The 17,650-nt window shown below is 33.5% G+C and overlaps 3 protein-coding genes and 1 pseudogene across 3 annotated transcripts; all 4 read left to right on the plus strand.

The window, feature by feature from the left end:
• Positions 1 to 180: 180 nt before the first annotated feature.
• On the plus strand, positions 181 to 3,543 carry LOC108823135 (alanine aminotransferase 1, mitochondrial). Its single transcript, XM_018596406.2, has 14 exons — positions 181 to 483; positions 860 to 910; positions 1,008 to 1,058; positions 1,133 to 1,198; positions 1,282 to 1,343; positions 1,455 to 1,533; positions 1,611 to 1,715; positions 1,804 to 1,914; positions 1,998 to 2,135; positions 2,229 to 2,424; positions 2,513 to 2,667; positions 2,752 to 2,826; positions 2,910 to 3,113; positions 3,216 to 3,543. Exons 1-14 carry the CDS (start codon positions 262 to 264, stop codon positions 3,330 to 3,332), a joined length of 1,632 nt encoding a protein of 543 aa, XP_018451908.1. The 5' UTR covers positions 181 to 261; the 3' UTR covers positions 3,333 to 3,543.
• Positions 3,544 to 4,691: 1,148 nt separating this feature from the next.
• Positions 4,692 to 5,153, plus strand: LOC130498890 (alanine aminotransferase 2, mitochondrial-like). Its single transcript, XM_056992671.1, has 2 exons — positions 4,692 to 4,939; positions 5,037 to 5,153. Exons 1-2 carry the CDS (start codon positions 4,796 to 4,798, stop codon positions 5,151 to 5,153), a joined length of 261 nt encoding a protein of 86 aa, XP_056848651.1. The 5' UTR covers positions 4,692 to 4,795.
• Positions 5,154 to 6,591: 1,438 nt separating this feature from the next.
• Positions 6,592 to 7,356, plus strand: LOC108821537 (auxin-responsive protein SAUR77-like). Its single transcript, XM_018594544.2, has one exon. The coding sequence runs from the start codon at positions 6,683 to 6,685 to the stop codon at positions 7,082 to 7,084; it is 402 nt and encodes a 133-aa protein (XP_018450046.2). The 5' UTR covers positions 6,592 to 6,682; the 3' UTR covers positions 7,085 to 7,356.
• Positions 7,357 to 10,108: 2,752 nt separating this feature from the next.
• LOC130498705 (COP1-interacting protein 7-like) lies at positions 10,109 to 14,262 on the plus strand (annotated as a pseudogene).
• The last annotated feature ends 3,388 nt before the right edge of the window (positions 14,263 to 17,650 follow it).

The following is a 17,650-nucleotide window of genomic DNA, read 5'->3' on the forward strand; positions in this document are numbered from 1 at the left end:
GCTTACCCATTGTGGAAAACACAATATATATAACTTGAATACTTTTCCATTATTATAATGTAGTTTGATATCTAGAAAGAAGAAGGTAAAAATATTCGTTGAAAATAAAAGTATTCCATAAAAAAATTCGAAATCGGTGGACGCAATAAAGTAAATGGTCAAAAACAGGGAAATAAAGAAGGAGAAGTTTCGTCTTTTTGAGCCCAAAAACCATAGATTGGATTGAGCACCAAGTAAAATTATAAAAAGGCTGACACAGAGATGCGGAGATTCGTTATCAGCCAAGCTAAAAATCTAATTGATCAGACTCGTCGTCGTCCTCTTCCTAATCACAAAAGCCTCCGCCTTCTCTCTTTAGCTGCTGCGTCCGATTCTGCTCCTGTTCTTTCGTCGCCCCGTCTCTTTTCTTCGTCTTCCGACATGTCTGGCTCTGATTCATCATCCTCCTCTCTTCCCGTTACTCTTGACTCCATCAATCCTAAGGTAGCCGTCCTTGTTTTTCTCGCCTTTTCTCAACCAATAGCTGCGGTTGCTTTTTGTTTGTGTTATCTATTCGTAGGGTTTTGTTGAGCATGCACTAACACTTTAGATGATTTTATCTTTGTTATGTATTTGTTATGTATTATATTAGTTGAGACTTTTTTTTCTAATTGCTTTTAAGTATCTCTGTTCCTTTCTAGATTCCATCTTTGTGAATTAATTTATTGATTGTTTGATGCTTCCCAATCTGTTAGACATGAGCATGCTCATAGAGTCATACTCTGGAATTGAATAGTTTTTTATCTACAGCTATAGTTCTATACTTTTTTTATTTGGGCTCTTTACTTAAAAACAATTTTTTTTTTTGGGGTTGTGTAAGGTTCTGAAATGTGAGTATGCTGTCCGTGGAGAAATTGTTAACATTGCTCAGGTAAAAAAGCAAGCAACTTTGTCCTAAGTTGCATTCTTCTTAAGTTGATTGGGACTGTTTTTTTCTCATTTTACTTTCTGCTCTCGTCTTATTACAGAGGTTGCAAGAAGATTTAAAGATTAACAAGGATGCTTATCCCTTCGATGAGGTACGTTATAATCCTCGGTTATAATCTTTTTTTTTAATGCCGTCAAACTTGTATCTAACTTAGCTTTTTGGCAGATTATCTACTGTAATATCGGAAATCCGCAATCTCTAGGCCAGCAGCCGATAACATTTTTCAGAGAGGTAAAAATAAGTGAGCTTTTGATGGTGTTCTGATTTGTTACATATGTTAGTCCGTGAGTTAACCTGTAGCATGTATGTCTCAGGTTCTTGCTTTGTGTTCCCACACAGCGTTGTTGGACGAGAGTGCAACACATGGTTTGTTCAGGTATCAAACAAGTGGTTTGTTTATATATTCTAACCTCCCTACTATTCAGGCTTTTTTTTTCTTATGGTGGTTAAGAATTTATTTAACAATGGATGTTGCAATGTCTATCAGTTCCGATTCTATTGACCGTGCTTGGAAGATTCTGGACCAGATTCCTGGGAAAGCTACCGGTGCTTACAGCCACAGCCAGGTTTTGTGACATTGACAATCTTAAACAGCGTCTCTCAGTGAATGGTTCCGTTTCTTAGTCTTATGCTTTTGTCTCAGGGTATCAAGGGACTACGTGATGCAATTGCTGCTGGGATCGAAGCCCGTGATGGTTTCCCTGCTGATCCTAATGATATTTTCATGACAGATGGTGCAAGCCCTGGGGTAACCATCATCAAACTTCCCTCCACTAATAAAATTTTATAAAACAAGTTGTTTTTTTGTAGTGATAGTAATGTTTCTCTCGTTCTAGGTTCACATGATGATGCAACTTCTCATAAGTTCAGAGAAAGATGGAATCCTTTGCCCTATCCCTCAGTACCCATTGTACTCAGCTTCCATTGCTCTTCATGGCGGAAGTCTGGTATGTTCCTTATGTCTGTCTGATGAAGATATCATTTGGTGCATACCTTCTTTCTTCTGATTGCTGTCATCTTCTTCTGGTAGGTTCCATACTACCTTGACGAAGCATCAGGATGGGGCCTTGAAATCTCTGAGCTGAAGAAGCAACTTGAGGAGGCTAGGTCGAAGGGCATCACTGTAAGAGCCTTGGCGGTCATCAACCCTGGCAACCCGACAGGACAGGTAAGCTGGATCTTTAAGACTAAACCACAAAACTACTCCAATCCAAATTTTACATTTTGTCTGAATATTGGCATGTTCTTTTTCTGGTTAAAGGTTCTTGCGGAAGAAAACCAGCGTGAGATTGTTGATTTCTGTAAGAAAGAGGGATTAGTTCTTTTAGCGGACGAGGTTTATCAGGAAAATGTGTACGTCCCTGACAAAAAGTTCCACTCTTTCAAGAAAGTAGCCCGGTCTATGGGCTACGGTGAGAAGGATATCTGCTTAGTCTCATTCCAGTCTATCTCCAAAGGTGTGAAAATAACTTGTGTCCTAGTTTATTGATAAGCTTATGATCGTTTCTATGGTCTCAAAAATGGATTCAAATTTTCTTTCAATAGGGTACTACGGAGAGTGTGGGAAGAGAGGTGGTTACATGGAAGTGACTGGATTCACCTCTGATGTAAGAGAACAGATATACAAACTGGCTTCTGTGAATCTTTGCTCCAACATCTCTGGACAAATTTTGGCCAGCCTAGTCATGAGCCCTCCCAAGGTAAAAAGATATGTATTACCTTAACAGCTGGTTTGGTTTAAGCTTGGTTTCTAGCGGTTAACAGCTTTTATGAAACTTGATCAGCCTGGTGACGACTCCTATGATTCATACATAGCAGAGAAAGAGGGAATCCTCTCATCTTTAGCAAAACGTGCAAAGGTTAGCCATTCACAGAGAAGTTACTATGATACACAGTTAGTTATGGTCTTAAATCTTAATGCTTTTGAGCTCTAACTGTGCAGACCCTTGAAGAAGCTCTGAACAAGTTGGAGGGTGTGACATGCAACAGAGCAGAAGGAGCTATGTATCTATTCCCTTGCATCAACCTTCCACAAAAGGCGATTGCAGCTGCAGAAGCTGCAAAGACAGCACCAGACGCTTTCTACTGCAAACGCCTTTTAAACGCTACTGGAATAGTTGTAGTCCCTGGTTCTGGCTTTAGACAGGTTTGAGATTGACAAAGTCTCTTCTCCAAATAACCGAACAAGAACTTCACTTGCTATTGTTATTAATCTTGTATGTGTGTGTGTTTTGTCGGTTTGATGTAGGTACCTGGCACATGGCATTTCCGGTGCACTATACTTCCTCAAGAAGATAAGATTCCTGCAATCGTAAACCGTCTCACTGAGTTCCACAAGAGCTTCATGGATGAGTTCCGCGACTAAGGGATTCTGATTCTTAAGACCTCTCAAAGATATGATAATAAGCAAAGGAGACGCATGCCGTTTCTTTTCCGTAGACATTGTGCTTACTAAGACGTGAGCATCAGTTAGAGCTTTTGTGCGAGCAAGAAGTTTTATTGAGTTCTTACAGACTGATTAAACTAAACGCAATGTTCTTCTGCAGACCATAATATTAAAACATTGTTGAATACTGCATGCTTTTCCATATTCTAAAATATACCGGTTTGTTATAATTACAGAGAGAGTTTAAGAAAAAAAAATGTTATAATTTGATTGGTTAAAGAATTTTAATTTTCAATTATTTTAATTTGATATAAAATAAAAGAGAAATTTAGAACTAATTAATATCATTTACCAAATAATTTAAATGATATTACAAGTAATAGTTTATAGTAATTAATTATCAAAATTATAGAAAATGTACTAATGTCTGATTAATTATTTTTATATCTATATACTATATAAAACAATTAATAAACACAATTTATCGAAATCGATATAATAATTTCATATTTTTATATAAAATTTTATATTCTAATAAAATACTATACTAATTATTAATGTCTTATAATATCCATATATAAAATAATTAAAACATTTAGACAAATAGCTATCATTAATATAATCATATTTTATTTCATTTCAGATCCAAATTTTTATTTTTGTTTTATATGATACATACAATAACAGTTCTCAGGAGCATTGCCACTACTTGTATAGTTGCCACAATTATTATGAAATTCTAGCTAATATATAGTAAGTAGTTAGAGGCAGTGCCGTATGAAGGTTTCTAGAGACCTAAGGCAAATTTTAAAACCGAGGCCTTTCCATAAAAATCTTCATACATATTTAATCAAGTTTTAAAACAATATAAAAGAATGAAAACAAAAATATAGCCTATAAATTTTATATTATTACTAATAACAAAAAAAACACAACTGTGTAAAAAAAATGATGATTCTGGACGAAAACTAAACAACGACAATATATTCAATGATTGATCAAAAACTATAATAATTCAGTGAAAACATGTTTAAATTATTTAAATTTTTATTTATAGTCTTTTGAAAAATCTACCATAAAAAATTGTTTTTAAATTCAAAAGATTGAACTGATTACTTTTTTTTATTTACTTTGGATTCAAATCTTCTTTTTCTGTTGGTAATTTATTTTCAGTTTAAAATATGATGGCTTTCCATAAAAGCTTGAATTCAATCAAACAAAAAAAAAACCTAAGAAAACAAGAATGGATTAAGTCATTCGAACTTGGGTTAATAACAATAAGTTTTGATACTTAAAATAAAAACAGCTATGATACAGTTCACTTTATATAATCGGAGCCTTAAAAAGTTTTGTATAATCGAGGGCCTAGGGCAAATGTTTTTCTAAATACATGGTTAGCACGGCTCTGGTTAGAGGGTGTGACATGCAACAGAGCAGGAGCTATGTATCTATTCCCTTGCATTAACCTTCCACAAAAGGTCATCGCAGCTGCAGAAGCTGCAAAGACAGAACCAGACGCGTTTTACTGCAAACGCCTTTTAAACGCTACTGGAATAGTCGTGGTCCCTGGCTCTGGCTTTAGACAGGTTGGAAACTGTGAATGTCTTTTTCTCCAAGTAAGCGAACACTAACTTCACTTACTGTTGTTATTAATCTTTATGTATATTTGTCGGTTTGATGTAGGTACCTGGCACATGGCATTTCAGGTGCACTATACTTCCTCAAGAAGATAAGATTCCTTCAATCGTAAACCGTCTCACTGAGTTCCACAAGAAATTCATGGATGAGTTCGTCAACTAAGAGCACCTCCATTGCTGAAACTCCAATTGGGGTTCTTAAATTTTTTTTTTTTTAATTTTCTTCCGATTTTTAAAAAAAAAAAACAAAAAACAAAAACAACCAATCGCGGGTCGCCACGTATGCACGGGACCCGCGCAACAGTGCAAGAGGCAACTCTTAAATAGAAGGTTTTAGAGGTGAGAGAGCAGAGAGTTTTAAAAAAAACGGGTTCCACCGGGCTCTTCCATCCCTTATAAACTCCTTAAAAACCTTGGGATGGAGGTGCTCTAAGGGATTCAGTTTTTCTTTTTCTTTTTTGATGAAAAAGGAATAAATATAGAAAACGCAAGGACAAAAATCGAACCCAGCACTTAGAAGTATTTAACCAGGGGGTAGTAGTCAGTTTTTTCTTAAGACCTCTTTTTAAAGATATGATTAATCTTGAGTTATAATAAGCAAAGAAAACCTATCCCGTTTCTTTTCCATCGACATTGTGTTTACAGAAACTATGTAAGATGTGAGAGCATCTGTTAGAGCTTTTGTGAGAGGATAAAGTTGTATTGAGAGGTTTTTAAATGCGATTAAGGTCTTCTTAAAAACACATATTAAACCATTGTTGAACTTGAACCATTGCATGCTTTTTCGTATTTCAGTTTTGTTTTCATACAAATTTGATTAAAAATATATGATCGAGTGGACTTAGTTAAATTTGTTATGATGACATGATGTAAACGGTCCAACATTTATGGACCATGAAGTTTCTGGATTAATGGAATTTTGAATTAAAGATGAAGAAATGGTCTATTACAAAAAAAAACATAAGTGTAAAATGCACTCTTTAAAAACAACAGCATCCCAACTGGCTTATTTGCTCTTGCAACTAACTTGTTTGTTCAGAGTATTTGATTTTATTTATTTGTTTCAATTTAATATTTTGATTTTGTTGGCTGTTGACTTGCCTACCAAAATTAAAAGCTGCTGATCTTTTATAAATGAAAATACAACTATTTCCTTCACTATTAATTAAAGATTCAATTAGATGAGATTGGATTTTAACAAAACAATAAAAGCTGAATCAATAAAGTTGGAATATTATAACACCTCCATTGCCTACAAGGACAAGGGTTTGTGTTTACAATTCAACGTTGTGTGCATATTATGTAATCTTTATCAACAAATCATCGATCACCCTTGATCTGATCATTAGACAACAACACATATACAGGTGATTTTGTCCAACCCACTAGCATACATACGTATGCACATATCAACATGCATGTTTTTGCACACATACAATACGTTATATACTAATATACATAAACGAAAATATAGCAAGGAGACACTAGTTTTACGGATTATGTACCCTTGTCTTTATTAGCTGTTCAGCTTTCTCTATCCATCTCTCAGTATAAATACAAACGAACGTAGCTTCATAATCTTCAAGACAAATACTTGATAACTTATTTTGTTTGTTTTAAAAACCTCCAATATATTTTTTTGTTGGTAATCACCTCCAACATTTCTCAAAACCTAAGGTTTATACTTTACTAATGGCTAAAATCGGGAAGCTAACAAGGCTCAAGTCGATCATAAAGAAATGGCCTTCATTCACCAAGAACCACCACTCAACCACCGAATCCACCTCCTCGGCGGCCACCACCAAGGTCTCAAACTGCGACGATCTTCAACTGGTCTACGTCGGGAAGTCTCGGAGACCTTACATGCTTAGTTCCCACGTCATCAACCATCCGCTTGTCCAAGAACTACTTGATCGATCATCGAGATTCATCGAAGAACGCCATGATCAGAAAACAGTCGTAGTAGCTTGTGAAGTCGTAATGTTCGAGCACTTATTATGGATTCTCGGAGACAGTTGCTCCGATCATGACGATGATGATGATGATCGCAAAATAGGATCCGTCCAGGAGTTAGCTGAGTTCTACACTTATTGACGGCGATATTAATTATACTTATTTTTCTTAATATATAGTATTTTATTTGATCCTACATGCTCCATTGCGATCCCCAAAACATTTACTTCGCTTTTGTTTTCTAATCATTCAGAGGAAATCTTCCCTAATCATACTATAAACTCTAATTCAATCAGTAATAAAATTTTATGTTTTAATAACCTTTTGCTGCCTTTTATATACATATACGTCGTACTATATATATTTGCATGTGTTCTTTAGTTTCAAAATAACACAATGCGCCGCCACATGACGCGCAGCCTCGCCGCAGGACCACCCCAATTACACGCACAGCCTGTCACGGAAGATGGATTCCATAAATATTACTAGTATATACAACACATGCGAAATAAAATAGTACTATTTATCTTGCACCTTGATATAATAATGGCGTCACATATGATCAGATAAATGAATCAAAAGGTACTGTAGTCACAATTGGACCAGGATCTAAGAAAATGACAGTGTATTCCATAGGCTATAATTCTATAACTTTAGTGCATCTGAACTCATTTTAATTGCGTACAAAGTCGATTATCATTGTTAGGTGGTATATAGGGTTCTCAAAGAACTCCAAATATTTACGATATTAATTCGTTTTAAGTATATGGCGTAACTATTCGAAACCTTCGCTAAACATATATATATATATATATCAATTGGCTTTATAAACGTCGAATGCTTTTAATTCCATTATCATAATAAATCCCCCATATATATGTAAATCTTATATATAGCTCATATCCTCTCATGGTAGACTATGCAGATTTTCTTCATCTTTTTCCTATTTCCATAGTTAAACGCATACGAAAAGTATCGTATTTAAAACGTGAAATTTTATCGTTCATTTTGACTATCTCATGATGAGTATTGACATATTTTTTCCAAAAAATAAAATAATAGTCAAGTTTTGGAAAGCAAAAAGAAAAATGGAGGACTAGTCCCGCATCTCGGGGTGCTATAAGGCTGTACTGAAACACTTGGGCCAAATAAGCCCATTATATCATGAAACGCCGCGTATGATATGCTGACGACGTGCAAAATAGAGGCCCGTTACAAGACTGGTGAGAATCGAAGAATTTAAGAGAACTGAACGTGTTTCCATCATGAACATACACATAAATGAAGTTACACATTGACAACGCCTCGTTGAACCCTGACGATCTTGCACTATCTATTTTTCTCCTCTTGATAGAGACACACGTTGTAATCACCAGCTAGTCAGATGGTAGGGGCCAGCCAGTACAGCTGTTTTTCTTTACTGTCCAATCTACACCGTTGGAACTACTCATTGGTTAATATTTCCCTTTTTCTGTGCATAGTCGCTTGATGGTGCGCTTGTTTCTGTGGATTGTGAGACCCACTAAACCACCCGACTTCGTTTGTTGAGTCCACTGATAGGGAAAAAAGGCGGTAAAGTGTTTGGTTTGGTAAATCTAAATCAATTTAAATCTCTCTTTCGGTTTACAGAGAGAGTAATAATCTGATGATAATAAATAGTTTAGTAAGAATCTTTTTCATGCATTTGAGTATCATATTTATATATTACAAAATTTATCATTTTATGTTATATATACTTCCCTCCTGTGGTTTAGTGATGTTTTATTTATTTAAACCGGTTTGGTTTTACTATCAGACTTGGTATGCCTATCCGCAATAGATGAAATATCCATGTTTGTTAATTGTTATACGCAATCAATTAAGCTGATTTTGATCAATCATTCGTCAAAGTTAAAGAACTCGATTATATTAGTTTCCGCATGAAGATTAATAAAGAAAGATATTAATCATTGACGAAGACACATGGGACAAAAGGATGGAAAAATAGGATGCAGAATGAGAGGAAATAGGATGCAGAATGAGAGGAACATGTCGCATGTGCTCAAGCTTATGTCATACCGACAGTGTAGACGCATCTTGTTCACTTAAGGCTCCTTTTGTAGTAAATAGGGACGACATAATATTTTCAAAGTATACTTTAGTTACTTACTACAAAATACAAACAAGAGGTTTAATATGATGTTATATGATTTTACTATTTAAGGACTTTTGTCACATTTGATTAAATGTTGTAGCGTATTTAATTGAAAACCATGAAAGTACACTCAATTTGGCATGAAGGAACTATATTTTGGATCTTTAATATTGCTTGCATGTGAAGAAAAATACTTTTTTCAAAGTGAAGAATATTATTACGCGTTCACATAACGTGTTTTGTTAATAATTATTCCATGAAAATCAAAGGAAGTTGAATATTACACATAATGTACTATTTCTATGATATTGATCAATGAAAAGAAGACTTTATATTATTAGCTACACAATGAATAAACATCAGTAAATACTCAAAACAACTATTATGGTATTCTTATATGTTGATGACACAATGCACCTTTACAAGAATACTATCTTGTTTTAGCAAAAAAAAAAAGAATAATATCTTAGAAAATGTTTAGTAAAAAAGGAATAATCTTAGAAAAAGTAAGAAGATATGAGGTTGATTTTTTTTAAATTGTGTATATATGACTCGTTGTCTCTACTCAACATATTTATATTTTGTTTCCCAAAATAAAATTTATTACCGTTAAAATTCGTTCATAGGATGTTTGGTCCACATAGTAGAGGAGCCCTTGACCACATCTCTTCTACCAAGTCCATCTTACAAGATTGCCCCCCATCCTACTAAACCACCTCCAATACCAAATCTCAAATTACTTAAACCGGATGCGTTGAGAGAGTTCCACTGGCCGATCAAAACTATTAATTTAATAATACCATAGAGTTCTTTTTTTAACAACTAAAATTAAACCATAGAGAACCGAACCGGACAATTTGGAAAAACTAACTAATGATAATTTGGAAAAACAAAAAATGGGACAACAGGGTCCGAACCGGACAGGAGGGTAATTCGGTAAAAATAATAACGGGTTTTGGTATCTTCTTCTCGACTCTTGCGTCATTTGTATTTTCTCATTCGTTACACAGACTGTTACGCCAAGGAAAATAAAAAGAAGTTGAAAGTTGTCAGAAGCAAATTCTCTCTCTCTCTCTCTCTAGAGCTTTACATTCTATATCTAGTAGATCGCTTATAGAGAAATAAAAAAGAAGAAAGTTCTTCTTCTTTGAACAAAAAAAAAAAGAAAGTTCTTCTTCAACTTGGGCAACGAGAAAGATTGCCATTTTTATTGCAATTTTTATTGCAAAAAAAAAAAGAAAAACATTCTAGCAACGACAGGTATGCAGACACTCATACGGTTGTATACAATTTCTATGGTTTGATAGTGAATTAGTTGTCATCGATAAGTATTATCGTTGAACTGAACTCTTGTTTCTCTTTATTGCTATACATTTAATTGCTTACTGTATTAGTCTCATAAAATTCTTATGATCTCTTAATGATTCACATTCTGGTATAGGAGAAAGAGAGAGCTTTTCACTAGTGTGAACAATGAAGGATGATACTGTTCTTGACTACGCTATCTTTGAGCTTTCGCAAAAACATTCACGGTGAGTGAATCTCATTCTCCTACTGATATATGTGTTCTGTATGAATGACAATGCATGCTTTTACATGTTAAAAACTTGTATGACTTGTGGTGTGTTTTAACAGATGCGAATTATTTGTATCGAGTAATGGAGAAACAGAGAAACTGGCTTCAGGATTGATCGAACCATTCGTGAATCATCTGAGTGTTCTCGCAACACAATCATTCTTTAGAGCGGAAGTAGAAAAAAACCACAATGGCAAATATTGGTTCACAAGAAGAACACTCGAGAGGTTTTCATAGAGAAACGTTTTGCTTTTGTCTTTTAGCATTAAAGTTACAAGTAGCTTAGTATGTATAATCTCTTGGACTTTTTTTTTCAGGTTTGTTCAGTATGTTAACGGTCCAGAAGTTTTGGAAAGAGTGAATACATTTGATTCGGAGATGTCACAGTTGGAAGCAGCTCGAATATTATATTCTCAGGGTCTGTTTAACTTCCTCATTTGTTCCACAAAGTTTTTTTTTTTAATTTTACTATCAAACTTGGTTCGTAATATTCTTTTTTCCATGTTTCAGATGATGGAGATGTAACGGATGCAACGAAGTAAGTTAACCTCTCTGCTTTTGTATTGTAGTGTCAAAGTGCGTGTTGCTGACTAGCTTTTCTTTGTGTATAATGTACAGGAAGGAGCTGCTAAGAGCTATAGATTTAAGACTTGATGCTATTACAAAGGACTTAACTACATCTATTGCTCACGCCTCAACTAATGGTTTTGATCCTCAAACTGTTTCTCATCTCCATCGTTTTGCTGATACATTCGGTGCACATCCTTTATCGTAAGCACTTCTTGTTTTGCTTTTTGGTGTTTCTCTTTATGCAATTGTATTTTTTTTTTTTAACTTGTGATCTGAATATTGTTTCTATATTATCAGTGAAGCATGTGGAAAATATATGTCATTATGTGAAAGAAGACCAGACCTAGTCACGAAGCACTTGACATCAGTCAGTAAAACAAACATCAGTCAAATTCAAAGTAGTAAAGAAGATGAAGAGGAGAGTTTGGATGAATCATCTACTGTTAAGACCAGTCAACAACATACAAGGAGACTCAGCGTGCAAGATAGGATTAATCTCTTTGAGAGCAAAAAGACTGAAAATTCAGGACACAAACCTGTGGTTGTTGCTAAATCCACAGAACCGAGGAGGCTTTCTTCTGATGTCTCATCAGCTGCTCCTGTGATCCCTGAGAAATCGGTCTTAAGAAGATGGAGTGTTGTCAGTGACATGAGTTTTGACGGTAGTGGCAAGCAAGAAGGTCCCTCGAGTACACCATGTTCTGGTAACCCTGATGCCATAGTGCCAAGAGAGTCTGAAGTAGACAGTAAAAAGGGTGTTGATGGTGATGATTCTCAAAACCAGTCTGATGGTGATGATTCAAGGCAGAGAGAAGAAGAAGAGAGCTATGCATCCAAGCCCCATAATGTGGCACAACAGCAATCATTTGGTGCAGAGGATGATCTTGTGAATGCAGATTCAGCTGGGAAGATCAACAGTAGAAGAGCTCGTGCAACGTCTGTGAATCAAACGCATAGAGCAAGAATGTCTAGGCAAGGGGATAAACGAGGTGGTGATGAAAAAGACAACAAGAATGTTGTAATGAGTCGGAATGTAGCTGAATTAAGTTACTCAGATGATTGCAAAGGGAAGTTATACGAGATGTATATGAAGAAAAGGGATGCAAAACTGAGAGAAGAATGGAGTTCTAAAGAAACCAAGTTGAAGTCAATGCAAGAAGCTCTGGAGAGAAGTAGAACCGAGATGAAGGCTAAGTTCTCTGCTGCTTCTGAGAAGAAACATGATTCAGTATCAAATACACGCCAACGTGCAGAGAAACTCAGATCTTTTAACTCTCGGTCAAATATGAAAAAGCTTCAGGTAATCTAAAACATTTTAGTTCATATGATGAAGATAACAAAACCTTGCCTTATTATTTGGTAAACTCATTACAGAGCGAAGAAGAAGACGTGAAAGACAAAGAATCTATTGGAAAGAGTGTTTCTAGAAGCTCCCAAGTTAGAAAGGCTCCATCACCAAACCGGAGCTCCAGAGTCTCAAAACCATCAATTACCATCATGAGAAGAACAACAGAGATTAGTCAACCTTCTGTTCCTAATTTCTCTGATCTTATGAAAGAAAACACAAAAACATCTTCTTTAGCTGTCAGAAATGCTCCTGTGATGCGAACACAGGTAGGAAGTAGAAGTAATAAGAAGACTACAAAGGAGGAGATACCATCTCCTGTTAAGACAAGAAGACCAAGATCACTTGGGAAAATCTTCTCTACGAACATAGAGTTCACAGAGTTGACAACTCTAGACTCTGATGATGTGGTGAACAAAGAGATGAACCAGAAGCAAGGCAGTGGCATTGAGTGATGTGCCAGAGAACTTGAAGGCTGATGATTTTGATGAAATGGCAGAAGAAGAAGAGAAACAAGTTGTGGAGAATCATGTCAAAGAAGAAGAGGAAGCTAGGAGAAATGGAAACTCTAGTAGTTGATGAAAAACCTTCACTTAGTGATATTTATATTATTGATGAAAAACCTTCACTTAGTGACAAAGATGAAAATCTAGTTAATGCTCTACCTTCAACTTACGTTGGATCTTTAATGGATTCACCTAGTGAGATTCCTCTCTCGTGTAACTCAAGCTTGCAACACGCATTCTCTTATCCGCACGAGTATTCAGATGCTGATGATTCTCCTCCCATGGGAAGTCCTGCTTCTTGGAGTTCAAGAATGAGAAAGAAATGGGTAACAACAACAGCATCTCATAATAACTTATGAGAAATGTATGAATTGTGTTATTGATATGAAGAGAGTTACATAGCTTTATATAGTAGAACTATATGAATCAAACAATAAATGTGAAGATCATATAATCATTAAGAAGAATATATGATGGAGTGATTATAGTGATTGAGTGAATCATATGAGTTATAATTGATACTCTTTCCTTGATACGCCCCTTCAAGCTCAAGGGGGTGATGAAGCCAAGATAGCGGAAGCAGCGGCTTGAGATTGACATCTTTAAGAAAATATGATAAGAGATAAGAAGAAGCCTTGCGTTTGAACCATACGGTGAGACAGACTTGTAGCTTGGATTGATTTAGACACGGACGCTAGTCGTGTGGAAGCATATAGCTTGATGGAGTCATAAATGATTTGACCACATATCAAGAAAGTAGACGTGTGCACACCTGGACTCGAGATGCAGAAGAAATGGAACGTTGGCTTTATTAATCACTACAAGAAGCACTTTGGCTTTGATAAAAAGAAAAGTAACAAATGAGAACCAAAAGATTAAGAAAACTTGAAGTAAAAGAAGAAGAAAACCAAAAAACGTGCAATTCTAAATAAAAGCTACGGAAACGTGTTTATCTTGAGTTTGATCGGTGGATCAAAACTCACAAAAATAACCTGCTCTGATACCATAATAACTTATGAAAAATGTATGAATTGTGTTACTGATATGAAGAGAGTTACATAGCTTTATATAGTAGAACTATATGAATCAAACAATAAATGTGAAGATCATATAATCATTAAGAAGAATATATGATGGAGTGATTATAGTGATTGAGTGAATCATATAAGTTATGATTGATACTCTTTCCTTGATATCTCAGAGTCATGTCACTGTTTTCTAACTCTTCTCCACTCCGTTCTCAGAAAGATTTAGCTAAAGGGATCTAACATTTGCTTAAGTCTGGAAAGAAAACTTGTACTGTGGATAGTCTGATGGATTTGGTCTCTGTAACTACATCTGAAGGTGACGATGATGAACAAGTATTAACAAACATTTTATATTTCTTTTGTTGCCTTGAATGGTTCATGAAAGTCCTCTGACAATAGGCTCTGTGTGTTTAGGGAGTTTTAAAGTGAAAGCTAGAGACTGTAAGAGATCATTCTTCTCACTACAGTACAACCTCTTTAAATTAATAATCTATAAATTAGTATTTTTATAAATTAATATAATTTCATAGTGCCAAATTGAGTTTTTGGTTCAATTAGTGTCTCGATAAATTAATAATCTCTATAAATTAATAAAAATTATAATTTTGATATAGTCCCAACATTATTAATTTATAAATGTTTCACTGTATTTATATTGCGTAGCAAAAGAAACGACTCGACGCCAAGATAACATGAAAAATGAAGAAAACTAAACTCTTATGTTTAACTTTATACACACAAGTACATAGTTTGTTGTGGTGAAGAGAACTACTTGATTTGATTTGTGTACATTATTGTCGATTTCTTTGATATTTGTATGAGATAAAACATATTTTGATTATGAAGTAATTATACATGTTACCCTATCCTTATACACTAGCTTTACCCTGTGTGTAGCTCGATGAACATGTTCTACGAGAGTCATACATGTTCATGCAACAGACTCAACACTCTGAAAAAAGAGGAACAATATAGTAATCGCCGAACAGGGTTTTCATTTATATAGATTTATTGGACTAACAAAGCATTATTAGACTCACTATATACAATAATTTGAAAATAAAACATGAGCAAAAGTTCATCTCTAACATCAAAAGGATGCATGATGAACAACAAATACATTGAGAAAAATGTTTTTTTTTCAAACCAACTAAAACAAATACGTTGTAAAACTATAGGATTGTGACTATCACAGTTTTAATATTAATCTAATATTTAAGTTTTTGATATATTCAAGTTACAAAACTGCTTAACGTTCATTTTAGTGTATTTTTGTTTCCCTAATACTTTCTATTGAGATATGCAATAACAATGAACATCGGTTTCATTTATTTTTCTTATTCTTTTTCCTCAAAGTTATTTTATTTTTCTTCCATTTGTTTCTCAGTATCATCTCAATAATAAAGGGTATAAGAAAAGACCACCCCCCAAAGAAACCATCACAAAGCTTATGTCATACACAAAATAAGTTAGACTCATCATTATCCATAATTTGAAAATAAAGCATAAAATATGTCCTCACAATGACGGAAACAATGATATTGAAACAGAACCATAATTAAAATAAGTTTCAAGAAGAAGATGGCATAAAATGTTATAAGAAAGGATCCAGAAGAAAACGATTACAAAGCATTTAATAAACTAAAGCTAGGCTCAGTATAAGTATTTAGATGAGTATTTAGATGAAGTTCTGTCGGCTCCTCCAACCATGGAAATCAGTCCATACTTGCCACACAATGCAGCACTGAAGTTTGATGATCTGAGTCCTCTTCATCTATCAGCATGGCAGAGGAACAAATTGATGTTTGGAAAAGAAAAAGGTGTAGTTGCTACAATAAAATGTGATTCTGAAGCAAGAAATGAAGCAGAAAAGATATTTAAGAATGTGGCGACTGTTATTTTACAGTAAGTTTCACATTATGCATGTATTTTATATATACGTTGGAAATTACAAACCGTGGTTGAAGTTCTTTCTTGTTGTGGAAGGTTTATTGGCTTGGAAGATCTCAAGCCATCCTTTCCAAATGATGATGCTTTAAAGACGATAGATATCTTCCAGATGAATAATGAGGATGAAAACATCAAAATCAGTTTATCATTCCTACAGGAATGGATGGTACAGATTCACATCTTTCAGATTTCTTACAAATATTGATGACTTTTAGGTGTATGTAAATTATGATGTTCTACATTTCAGGTTCACTCTTCAAAAGGCATAGATGCAGAAAGAATAATTAACAACATATCATTAATTTTTCTTATTTTTTGCTCAAATCGCATTATGTTTTCCTTATTTTTATCTTAATATCATACTGTATTATGAGAGAGGAAAACTAATATATTTTAAGCTTTTGATATAATCACTGTTTGAAAAATAGAAGCTTCTTGATTTGTGGTACTTTTATTGTAATTAGAAGAGCAAGAAATACTCCTATATGTTAATTTACTCGTTTTTATGTTTTTAAATGTTACTAGGTGTTTTGCCCGCACTTACGAGCTTAATAGTTTAGAAAAATTACGAAGAAATATACTTTTTTTTTTGCACAACACGAAGAGATATACTATCAATTCAAAAACCTTAGAATTAAAAGACTCTCATGTTTTTGAAATATTTAATAATTAACTAAATATTAATTTTTATATTAAATATTTTTTATTTTAATAAAATGTTTTTGTTATGTAATATAAACTTAAATATTCATATATACATAAATTATATTTATTTTTAAAATATATGATATAAAATATTTTTAGATAATATAATATAGAATCTTTTAGGTAATGATGAATACCAAACTAATGATTTTTAAAAAACAACTATGGGTTCGTGACAAAAAAAAAACAACTATGGGTAATTATATATAAACAAATATAACCTAATTATTTATCAAGAATAATAAATATTTTCAACGCTTTAAATTTAAACGTGAGAGAAAATAATTATTTTACAAATAATAGTATAAATAATTTTGATTCTTCTGCCGACTTTTTTCGAAATCATCACAATAAGTAATTTTAACTGTCTTAAAAATTATCGTAAAAGATAAACTATTATTCAATCTTATATATATATATATATTAAAATAGAGTGAGTTTAATATTGCTAAAATTATTTAGTAATTAATATTAATAATTAAGCATAAAATATGATTAAACCTGTAATTATGGAGAACATGACAAATAAACAAATTCACTTCTCAAACAATAGTATAGATATAAATATTTAATTTACGATAACAACACAATATCTAAGAATTATCTTATTTAAAAAAATATCATTAATATAAATTCGGTTTTAACTATATAATAAATTCACAAATAATAGTATAAATATAGATAAATTGTTCTATATCTTATTTTTAACTTTTATAACAGAAATATATCGTAAAATATAAATTATTATTCTATCTTATGTGATATATATATATATATATATATATTAAATATAGTTACTAAATCAAAATATAAATAATATATATATGTAATATTTTAATATTACTAAATTATAGTATAAGTTTGGTTATGATATTATCTTTAGCATATTTTAT

The sequence above is a fragment of the Raphanus sativus genome, chromosome 8 (assembly GCF_000801105.2).
Source record: "Raphanus sativus cultivar WK10039 chromosome 8, ASM80110v3, whole genome shotgun sequence".
NCBI classification, from domain to species: Eukaryota; Viridiplantae; Streptophyta; class Magnoliopsida; order Brassicales; family Brassicaceae; genus Raphanus; species Raphanus sativus.